The following is a 12158-nucleotide window of genomic DNA, read 5'->3' on the forward strand; positions in this document are numbered from 1 at the left end:
GTGTATGCTAGACGTATTTCGCGCTACAGAACCTGAGCAAATAAGATTTCAGGAAGAGCCCCTCGGCCGCAAGAAGTACATTTCACCCCATTTGCAATGCAAGCACCTTCTATACATTCTCCCTCCCTACTGTATATACCTTCTTTTTTTTCCCCACAATTATATTTGCCAACAAGGCAGCATGAACTGCTCTGCCAAAATCCGTTTGCAAGGCCGCGTCATTTTGACATTATAGCAAGAAGTCATTTCGGCATCTCAGAATTTTGCGTCACAAATCCAAAACACGACTATTGTGAGAACCAATCAGAGATAAAATATGGCGCCAAACAGGAACCTGCATGGCAACAATAGGGCAACATATTCGGTAAAGCCGTTTTGTTGCAGAGCTCGTGCTGGTATAAAACCGAGTAAGGTTGTCAATCCGAACGTTTTTTAATGAGTCGGCGGCCCCAGTTTCTGTAGAGGAAAGCGTTACGAACTATAAAAAAAATTCAGACCTAAATTAGCATGGGCGCATTTTAAAATGGCGAAAAGTTTAAAACGAACACCGTCCATAGTGTTACACCAGGATTCAAACCACCATTTCTCTGCATGTACCTTACTCTGGCAAAATAATCAGTACACCACGACGCCTTTTTTATTTCACGACTAAACGCCCAGAGACTGAGTTTATGGTCATATTCCTCTTTCTATAAAGTAACTTTCCTTTTTCGTACTCTGTATCATTTTCACAAGGGTAGAAATTTCGGTCGCAGTTCACCGATAGTCTTTTAAACACGATATCACTTTTTCCGGGTAATCATAAGTCATCATCAAGTGATCGCTGTTTTAAAGTACAATAGTTTCTTGCGACAGTCCTCAGAAGAACGAAGCCAATGGCCACTGACGCAAAATAGAGCGCAGCAATTGTTTTTTTATTGCGAAGGCAATGCTACGCCAGGTCTCGAGCCTTCAGCGTAGCGTGGTCCGTTGGTTACGCTTTACACCACGTGACTACTGACATCACACCAGTGCGAGAGCTGGGCTACCAATTCGGCTCTTCAGCGTAGCGTGGCTCGTAGCCACGCCGGGCGTTTCGCGCTCCTCCCACTAGGTGCGCTGTAGTCTAACAGGGGCGTGCGACAACATAAACAGGGAACTACTGTGGAACATAATAAAAGAAGGTATCGGTCATAAGATAACAGAGTTCCTACAGAAAATATACCGGGATAACAAAGTAGAAATTACATAGACAGGGCTAAGAAGTACGGAAGCTGTAAAGGAATGTAAAGGATTAAGACAAGGTTGTCTTCTATCACCGCTGCTGTTCAAGCTTTATAAGTTAAATATGGAACGAAGGATACAAGAAAGTAACCTAGGTTTTAGCCTGTCATATAGATTAGGCGGAACAGTCATAGAGCAGCGCCTCCCCGGTTTAATGTATGCAAACGATATTGTGCTGTTAGCAGAAAGTGAGGAAGAACTGCAAACTGTGGAAGATTAGAAGATTGTTGGCTTAAAAGCAGAAAAGTGGCATAATGTTAGTAATTTAGAAAGAAAAAATCAATAAATAGAATAATTGTCCAGGTAACCAATCTAAAACAATAATTAAGATATAGGGGGGGGGGGGAATTGAGCATGATAGCAACAGCTACAACGCAATTTCAAAGGGGACGCTCCTATATTCCTATATTCCGTCCATCTATGGTGTGGCGTCATAAGTGAGGTGACGATGGGCTACCAAGTCGGCTCTTCAGCGTAGCGTGGCTTGTAGCCACGCCGAGTGTTTCGCGCTTCTCTCACTAGCTGCGCTGTCGTCAGACAAGTGTTTGGGTGCCTCGACGCGCGCGCACCCCTCCGCCGCTCCAGAGGGGGGGGGGGGGGGACATTCTTTTAAAGGGTCAGTGCCGCCTCTATGTTTTTTTAATAAAAAAATAATAATGTTTGAGCCCACGCAAGTGTCTTGCCTAAAGCTCCAATAACTGCGTAGGCTCTTCGCAAGTGACGAAATCCGCTATCCAGCTACGCCCAACTAGCCTATGAGGAGCTAACCGGAAACCTCGAATGTTTTATCGTGTAGTTTCCTGTGAAACACAAGTTCTGAACTGGTTGGTGATACGCTCGGCCATGCACAAGACGTCGTTATTTTGGTTCAAATAAACGTGAAAAAATACTCAAGCCTTGCCGTACCTATAGACTATCAAAATACCGTGATAGCTGCTATACTTACTTGAAGCGGTGCTCAGCTCAGGTTCATAGCTGGACAACGGTTTATCACGTGAGTTGAACCGGGAGTGAACACTGAATCTTCAGTTCGCTCTAAATTTATTTTGTTGTACGAAATTTACAGTAACGAATATAAGCTGAAACCTTGTCAATAGCCTCGTTCTGTCCCTTAGGCGAGTACGAATAATATAAAGGCAGTGAGATCTTACCGTTTCTTAATATGCAATCCTAACCCAGTAACCAAATCTTATGTAAACATTTTATCAAGTATATTTCTTTTGTATCCCATAACAGCAGCAGGGAAATCAAATACCCGCAAGGCCTTTTTGGTAGGCATATTGACTGATATAAGAATCTTGTAATATTATACAGCTGCCTCAATGATATATTGAAATACCGTCTCCTCATTTTCTGGGACGTTAGACCCCACAAACCAAACAGTGTCATTTTTTTTTCGGCAGTCTTAATTACTTGATGTGATAGCCGGACGAACGTCACAAGCTACATTTTTCTGCTAGTACGTTCACAAAACTATCTCTCTATATCATAGACTTGCCTGGCTATTGCCTTGAGACAACCATAAATCGTTTTCTGTGGCAGTCTTATCTCAGTGCGAGCCGAGGAAATTCTTCTGAAGCAAACATTTGCCCAATATCTGACCCTTAGAGCCGTCTAATAGGAATCTCGAGTTTGAACCCTAAATGCATTTCTCTGAATGCGCTTCATGCGACCCCGCATCGGGGCCTAAACCATGCGCTTTATGCAAATAACTAAGGACTGTGATATATTTTCAAATGAAAAAATATCCCACGACCTAAAGTTCTAACTTTTATCTTCTTCAGAGCATTTCAATGCGTCCGCCATCTGCATTTCATGAACCTATTTTAAAACGGCCCATAATGCCAAAAGAATAAATGTTTATTTGTCCTGCAAACATAGACAGGGACAACATTTGGCCACACTTGTGACTGCTCTATCATGTCATCCACTTGATACGCTAGTGTGTATGATGAACACCCGCAAATACTGAACCCCGCAGGTGGTGTTTAGGAATGTAAACAGGAATTAGAGTAATGCTGCTGTCAACTGGCCAGATGGTGTGTCGTAGAACAATCTTTGCGCTGTGCGTCAGCAGAGTCTCGTACCGCTCCCTTTTTAACTGCATTTTCTCCGCACGTATAGTTTATTACGCTATACTGCATTGACTGAAAATGGAGGAACAGGAATAGCCGAGGTGCTCATAGAGCACTCGCTACAATATAATTCGCTGCAAACAACTTCCGCTGAACACGGCCGGAGACGCAGAGGAAGTCCCCGTTATTGTTGTTATTGTGGCTGTAGGAAAAAAGAATGAGAACGCACGGGCATGCTACCGGCTCTGTAGCTCAGCCACTTCCGCTGCCTCGTGCGGAAAGACGAGAAAATATAGAAGAAAGAAAAAGAAGAGGGAAAAAAAGACGTGCGCCGCAACAGCCGTCGGTGCAATGACGGCCCACAGCAGATAAAAATTCCGTGGCTGCTAGCCCCCGCCGCAAGAGCCGTTGACCTACCATCCCAGCCCCGTATGTCCAGGAACAGCCACCCCACATGTGGACTTGGCCCGTTTTGCTCTGCGGCAGTGCAATGAAATAGATGAGGAAATGCGCTTCACATGCTGGTTTCTTCCGACGTTTTTAAGCACGGAAACTACCCAAAAGCAGTATCATTTGGCAATATAAACGTTCATCTAAAATTGTGTGTGGTATGTCACGCACAGCCTGGTTTCATCTGCACAGCGTACCCCAGAGTGGCGGTCCGCGGCTCCAGGAAGTCATTAATATTTTTTTAATTCATTGCATTTAGGATTTGAAAACGATCATCTTGCATCTGTTAATTCAGTGCAACTTGCACTGATACCCATTCTCGCGCCCCTAATTAAAGAGCTAATACGACTTTGTAGCGCGATACAAAACAATGTGTGCTGTGGCAAAATCTTTCAAAACTTAATAAAAAAAGTTTAGAATAGAACAAACACTTTCGAGAACAAGAAGCTGCGGCAGGCGTCTAATAATTCAAATTTACACACTCCCAGTCTGCCGATCAGGTAATATTTTCCAATTTTAGCAGGTTGCTGCTGTCTGGTTGTCACCTTCAGGCGTACTTGTAGCAAATTTCAAATCTATGCCCTATAAGTTTTTTTCTTGTGCTTATTTTTGCTATTTGTCTTTATTTGATGGTTAGCAGTTCTTTAAAGGAAAATATGCATAATTTGTTTTTGACTGGCATATGTGTTTCTGCACTCAGTGCCAAATATTCCCAAGGAAGGCCTAGGTCATCTCTTCATTTCCGCGATTAAAGCATGTATCGGAAGAAAATTTGGGAACGCTGGGTTATATTGCTGATAACATGAACCCAGCCATATTCTTCGGGAACTACAAACAGAATTTAGAACGTTTTCTATCTGAAATTTAATGATTTGGTTATAGCTGGGCTCTTATTTGTCAAACTGCCATTATTTACTAGACTAACATTTTACTATTTCTGGTATTACATTTTTAAAACTTTACTAGACTCATTGGCTGCACAACTGCCTGAAGGAAATGCCGCAAGAAATGCTGGCACGAACTGATAGTTAAGAAAAAAGAAAACAGTCCCCCTGGCAATCCAACCACTCCTTATTTAGGGCACGTCGGGCACTATTTTTTGTTTATTGCATGGGAATATACCAACTCTGCTAGGCTTTAATCGCCGGGCTCGTGAGAAACCATTCATCATTCTTTTTAACAGCATGATGATAAAGTAGAGATGACAGAGACGATGTACTCAGCGGCAATGAGAATGACGACAGCAGTAATAAAAATGGCGGTGCATTTTGATGATAACGATGATATTAGCAATAGAAATGAAGGTGGTAGGAAGAAAGTGGTCTCTAATAATAAATGGAGCTAGCACGAAGGCATTTTCATTGGACGGGGCAGCAGGGCCAGCGATGTTGAATTTTGGTGTCGACGCCTGCCTCATATGCAAACTCTCCGGGGGATAGCAAAGTGAATATTATTGCAGAAATCACAATAACGATGCAGATAGTGAAAACAGTCCTCTGATGGTGTCTTTCGCCATCTCTACTCTTAAGCACGCCTAAGCGCAGTCCTGTAATTGTTATAAACAGCCTCCCATCGTCGACATACTTGAAGCAGCCTCATGCAGGTTCACAATTTTCTACCAAATATTTGAAACTTTGTAAACGAGAGTGCGCAAACAAAAACACCTGCCCCACCTGTTGCCTAAGCTGCTTTAGCTGCCTCATCAAAGGCAGCTGCCTCAACAGCTGCCAGCTGTAAACATGTCGCATAATGAAATCGGCTTTTTCCACAATTTGTTCCGTCACCTTGTCACCCAGCTACTTTAGTCTTGTGGGTGACCTCTTCGACCTGGAGCTGGCGTTAGGTCGGAAGAAGGACCACAACTCCATCGCCCAGATTCTGGCGTGCTCGGCGCTCGTGAAAGTCGTTGGTGACTTTGAGGACGTGTACATAGCTCACGACACGTGGTTCCTGTACCGGGGCATGCTGCGCATACAGAAGAAGTACATCTTCCCATGGCACATCACGGCTCAGCACACAGGACGAGGTAAGCACATGACGGCACCCTATATGCAACATGTCAATGCTAAAGCGGGAACAGGATCTCGGCTTAGCAAATGCCATTTCGAATCGTAAAACAAGCCAAGGAAAAGCTTCAGCAGGTTTTATTTCCATAGCGTAGTATCGGCAGTGCCAACAGCAGTACGGGCACAGGCGCTTGTCTTGAAGATGGCAGCAACTGGTCACTCTAATTAAGCAGGGGGAAGGAACCAAGATGAGAGAATGTTGTGTGTGCATTTAAAAAGCAATTTTTGTAAAACAAAAACGCTGGCATTGAGCCGCAGACAATTCAATAGAAACAAGCCATCTCCCACTTTGTTGTATACACATAATCGCTTCACAATGTGTAAAAAACGGAAAGTTGATTTGACGAAGACATTCAATGCTCTATATTCCTTTGAAAAGGAAAGTTCGCCAGTGCATGACGCTGGGCAAGTGGCTTAGAGCAATAAAGGAGACATACAGCAGCGCATATCTTTTGATATCAAACCATCGATACATTCCGGTGTTCCTGTAGGAGGTGGAGAAAGATGGTGGATGATAACGAGGACAGCTATTTCTGTATTCGCCTGTGCTCTAATACAGAGGGTAAAAAGTTCGTCTGCATCAACAAGCTATATTTAAGCACATATTTCAGTGTATTGTAGTAATGATAAGTTTAAGGTGTTAAACCTTTGTAATTTGCTTTATTTTTGCTCTCGAAAGAGCCAGTTAAGTGCAACTGACATACCTCTCGAAATCGACTTCTTTGTAGTCCTTGTCTAAAGCAGCACGTTTCTTTGCTTACAAAACGACTTGTCGCCTACATGCACTTCTGTCCAGTCTTAGATGTGGCTACTAGGGAGCACATTTACTAAATTTCGCATTCAGAACTGTTCTCTTTGCTGTGACAGATACTCTGAAGTGTAGGGAGTACACTAAATGCTATGTAACGATCTTCTATTTCACGAATTTGATCTAGAAGACTTCATTCATGTGCACATCGTCTCCTCTGCTTATCACATAAACGCTTACAGCGAAAATGTTAATAGTGGGCGAGGAGAAGGAGAGTGCAAAACAGTTTGCACCTATTATTACACATGTTTTCTAAAGTGCTTTGAGGAAACAAACCCAAGAAAAGCGACTTTTTGGTTCTTTGTGTGCACCTAGAGCAAGCTAACAGTCCGATTTCAGGCAGTAGCTTATCTACAGTGTATTATCGCATGCTCCTGAGAGACTGTCACCTCTTAATAATTATTATTTATGAACGCTGCGCCACTGCGGACACATCAGATGCACTTAAAGTGAGTGGGTGTAGCTCTTCCGGCCCCAAATGATATGCACTCGAATTACGTGGCAAGCTCAGGCAGACGTCGGCTACCGGTAATGACACAGGGGGGTGGCCGTTTGGGGCCCAGATTTCTTGGTTCAAGCCAGAGTAACTGTCGGAGCCAGAATTAATAAGCCAAAAAAAAGGAACTTTATGCACAGCATAAGGCGATACACAGGAATACTCACTAATACTTAAATTACACAGACAAGAGGTTCACAAAAAGGCAATGCAAAGTGTGATACTATGATACTAAAGATAAGCACAGAGGCTTACAACGCTGAACAATGCACGAGAGAGACAGAATAAATGAACACCAAATTGTTCACCGGGCATTGCCGCAGAGCGGTGTCTGGAGCGGCACGCTGTGGCTGTTCTGTAGACGAGCGCCGCTCCCTCACAAGTGAGTGGGCTTGCCGAACAGCGGGTTCACCCCGGGATCTGAGAAGCAGCACCACACCCTGCAACACTAGCTGGTTACCTATCTCGTTGCCTCAAGCGACGCGTACCTCAATGAATAAGGCGCGCCGCGTCTGTCGGTTACAACGCGCCAAGGTACGCGCGCACATACACGTAACTTTAACTCTGCGAGCAACCTTTCCTCTTCCCACCCAGACGCACGTCGTTATTGGTTCGGCGCGCTGGAGATGACCAGTACCTTCTCGGCCGGGTGAGTCATCGTCGCTGCCGAATGATGAGGCAGGGGTGACAGCGATGTGCGCAAGGCTTTCTCTCATGTTGTCTAACTCACTAGGCGACGCCAAGCTCACATCTCCTTCGCGCTCCACTGACTCGTGTAAAATGTTCACCGATTTTGTGACAGAGACCTAGGCTCAACAAGAGATATGTTTAGAAAGTTCATGAAATCTAATCATTGCGAGAAATTTTACGCCAGCGCCTTCTTATTGGGTACTCGTTTCAGAGGATGTTGTTCCTGGACACACTATCACGATGTCGTCCTATGCTGGAAAGATTGTCTCGTGGGACAACTTCTACCTCACTTCAGCGGGTCTGGTAAGCAGTGCGTGTAGCGCTCCCCTAAAGGTCTCGTCTACATAAAAACAAGCTAGGTAATGAACTGTAAATCTCTGTTTAAATTTCACGTGGTTTATCAGTAATATCGCTATGAGGTGTTATTCGGCTGGTTTACCTACACTCTTAATCTGGTTCCACATAGGTTCCAGTATTAAGCGGAACTTTTAAAAATGTTCCGCTATATACGTGGAACATTTTTAAATGTTCCACTTGCTATCGGAAACTTGATTAAGAGTGCACGCGTTCACTAGAAATGCTGAATCAATATTTTATGGTTTCTGAAGGGCCCTTTTTACATCGTTTTGAGTAACGCCGCTTCATTACCGAGTTTATATGAATAACATGATGTCAAATAATTTTAAAGTAAATTTGATAGTGACCGCATAGGAAACTTCAAGCTGCATTATGTTTTGGAAGTTGACATACTCAGCCGTAACTTTCGCTTTCTTTAGAAAAAGTTCTCTTTTACTGCTTATGGCGTTGGTTCTGTAGTACATATTATTGTACAAGCAGCTAGGGTCAGTTTAGTCTTGAGCTCGAAAAGCAAAGCTTTGCGAAAAAATTACTTTGAACAGAGAGTGGCCATAACAATGCATCAAGTCATCGGGAACTTATTTTGCCATGGTACTCACCGGACCACTCCATGATTTCAAGAAAATCTATTTTATTACCTATGTTTCTTCTCGCAAGCTACAAAGGCGCAGTGGTTCCAAACATATCTCCTCGTTGCGGTGTTATTTGCAGGGCAACCTGAGTAGAGTTGAGTGTTTATATGCTACAGGTTAGAGTAGTCTTGCTTATTCTGCCGGTGGTTGCTCGACTGTAGCGTCAACTATGTGTTAAAAATCCTAATATTGCCACGTGCAAAGCGCCGCATGTCAGGTGCCGCACCTTCTTCTCTTCACGCATGGACGGTTCGGCGCGATGGCAAAGGCGCATGACGTCTACAACGTATATTGCGACCCCTTCGTTCGGACGCTGGACTCGAGAGGTCAGGGCACGCTCAGCATTCTCCCGGCGGTCACTGTTGGCGTACGTACCGAGGAGCTGGCTTCGAAAGTCCGGCCACGTAGAGAATGTGGCCTCGCGGTTCTCGAACGACGTTCGAGCACCGTCTTTAAAGCTGAAGTAGACAAGCGTTGAAGTGCAAGCTAGTTGGTAATAAATTTGGAATAACAGCGCGAAGGACGAGGACGAAGATCAGAACGACACAAACACAGCGCTGAAGTAGACAATTCGCATACTATTTGCAGCGTCGTCCCAGCCGTTAAATGTCGCGACCCTTTCGTAGTGAACTAGCCAGTCCTCGACGTCTTCGAACTGCTCACCATGAAATAGGTTAGGGGTAGGCGGGGTGTGAAGGATGACGCAGGACGAAAGGATAAAAGGGACAGTCGTGATATGGGCGGGCGGTTTCGTTGCCATAGCTAGGGTGGAAGTTGGGGGCTCTTCGTTAAGAAAGAAGGTCTCGGGGGGCAAGCCTCAGAGCTGCTGGCTTGCACGATGAACAGGAGTGGTCACGAGAGGCGGCCACGTCGGGTCGTCCGCAGGAGAAAGAATCATCGATAGAGCATTCACCAGTGTCACGACTCAAGCCACAGAGAGCCGTGAAGGTACATGTAGACGAAGACCCGAGGGTAAGGTGGGCTTCAAGCTCCGATAACAGTGTCCAGCACCAGCGCTGCTCTCTAGCCAGCAATCGCTTCGTCTTTGTCGACCCCAAGCACGGCAGCCGCGCGGCGCAAGGCACGTGGCAATGTCTCTGAAATCTGCCCCACTATGTGGATGGCCACTTATAAGAGTACATATTCCACTCCAGCATTTATTATGCATGCACATTCACTCACAGTATAACATATTTCTCTACAGACGTCCCCGTTTATGCACACATTCACTCACATTAATACACACTCCGTTCCAGCTGGCGCCCTCTATATACACATTCACTCACAGTATAGCATAGTCCGCTCCAGAAGTAATAATTTACGCACACATTCACTCACAGTCAGTGTGTCGAACCGTGATTTTTTCTAGTTCGCTTAGGGTTCGGGCGTGCCGTTCCAGTTCTGGTTCGGCTCCGGAGACACATTTCGTTCCTGTTTGAACCGGTTCGACCCTGACAGAACCGGTCCAACGGGTTCACAAAAAAACAAACAAAAAACCTTCGAGTGTATTTGCTGCTCCACTTTTTGAATTTGTTTTTCCTGTTTGAGTAGATAAAATATTCTAGAGGGCACTTTGGACCACTAAAGAGCGACGGGGCGAAAGCCATTACAGCGCGCTAGATCGTAGCTCTTCACTACAGCACCTATATCTTTCTTCTTTCACACTCACCTTCCTCCTTTTCTTTACGGCGTGGTACATGTGTCGTCGGAAAATTGTGATAAATACTGCGCCTTTTTATTATGTAGATCAATTTGAAATGCCGCGGATGCCTGTTGTACTAACGCCTCCTAGACAGCTTCGTCTCCTTCTGTTTGCTGTGTGGTGCGACGTTACAGGAAGCGACAAAGAAAGGCGCCTCACGGACGCCTGGACTGGACGCCCGGCGGGGTCAGCTTCGTCTATGCATGAATCGTATGGTGAAGTCATGACCAGTCGTGACGGTACATGGCGCGCCCCTTGTCTAGCAGAACCAGCATTCCATTGAACGCATCAAAGTTCACTGGCGTTCTATTATTCGTTTACATGAAATTGAAGGCGCGGTATCTGTCACTCGTGGAATCCCGCTATCCTAGCGGTAGACAAAGGGAATTAGGATGAACCTTTCACGATCCGCGGCGTGGCGCAGTTGGGAATCCAAGGAATGGATGTTCGATTCCCGGGGGAGACATGGTTTGTTTATTTATTTTTAACTATCTCCCTCGGCAGTGTGAAACCTTCTGCCGATAGCCTCTGCCGACAACGATGAGGCAATAAAGGCTTTCGTCTTAATTAACGCTAAACATTCATACAGCACTACGTCTCCTATTTATTGTCGTCAGATGTGACGAGCTCTAATCGGTTGTACAGACGTCACAAAATGTTTATAGTGAGTGACCAAGAATGAGAGCAGGATGGGAAAAAAATAGTGATTATTTTGTTTGGCACATAGCCAATTAAACCTGTCACGCCCCGAAGGTAAAAATAAAATAATGTTTCTTGCTGTGCTTTTCAAGTACAAAATATTTCACATGAATTTTATTTTAGAGCGAACCCCCTAATACTACAAGTACAAAAATGTTTCGTCCGGCTGCCAGAAAAGGACTTTGAAATCAGATCAATGTCGAACCAAGCACACACCCAAATAGTATCTATGTATATACAATGTGTGACCAAATATATATCGCCTAGCATGCGGACCTCTTTGCATTTCGCGTTTTCATACAGGTGAAAGGCAAAGGCAGCAGTGTGTTCTGGCCTGAAAGACGCTGACCAAAGTCCCGTTGACCACGTATTGCAGTTGGAGTCATTATCGTATTTACCGGAGAAATGGATTATTTCTCTCACTCGTGTGGTTGCGACGCTATGCGATCACCGCCTTGTTGCACGTCATGGGTATACCTACATAGGCGGGCTATATAACGTCTTCTAGAACTTTGAGGCTCTTAGATTGGCATTTTTATTCGCATAATTTACAATAAACATGACATGACATCAGGGCTGCTCAAAAATATTATATTATTTGCGCAATGAATGCTGTCCGCTGTTTTATTTGCCGGCATAAAATACAAAGGAAGACCTCATCGTTGAGGCTGGTTGACGTCATCCGGATTTGATGACAAGAGAGGATGTACTTCAGTTCAAAAATGCTCTCTCAGCTCTGGCTTTTGTATATGGTACGGCAAACGCTATATACTGTAGCTAGGGAAAACAGTTTCGGGCGCTGCAACTTGCTCCAGGAATTTCAATACACTCGAGTTTTTGCTTATCTTTGGCACCTCTTCAGATGTGTAAAGCAGGCTCTGTACTTCTTCAATTTTGAGAGAACTGCAGCTGTTTCCGAT

At 44.7% G+C, this 12158-nt stretch overlaps 1 protein-coding gene across 1 annotated transcript in view; it reads left to right on the forward strand.

Annotated features, from left to right (window-relative positions):
• Positions 1–12158, forward strand: part of LOC146174163 (putative aminopeptidase PLBD2) — an 87021-nt gene that overhangs the window by 54298 nt on the left and 20565 nt on the right. Inside the window, exons 6-7 of the mRNA XM_084585331.1 lie at positions 5585–5814; positions 8060–8151. Of these exons, the coding sequence (XP_084441457.1) occupies positions 5585–5814; positions 8060–8151 (322 nt within the window). The remainder of the gene's footprint in view (positions 1–5584; positions 5815–8059; positions 8152–12158) is intronic.

This window comes from Amblyomma maculatum, chromosome 11 (genome assembly GCF_055883805.1).
Source record: "Amblyomma maculatum isolate TAMU_Amacu chromosome 11, ASM5588380v1, whole genome shotgun sequence".
Lineage (NCBI taxonomy): Eukaryota > Metazoa > Arthropoda > Arachnida > Ixodida > Ixodidae > Amblyomma > Amblyomma maculatum.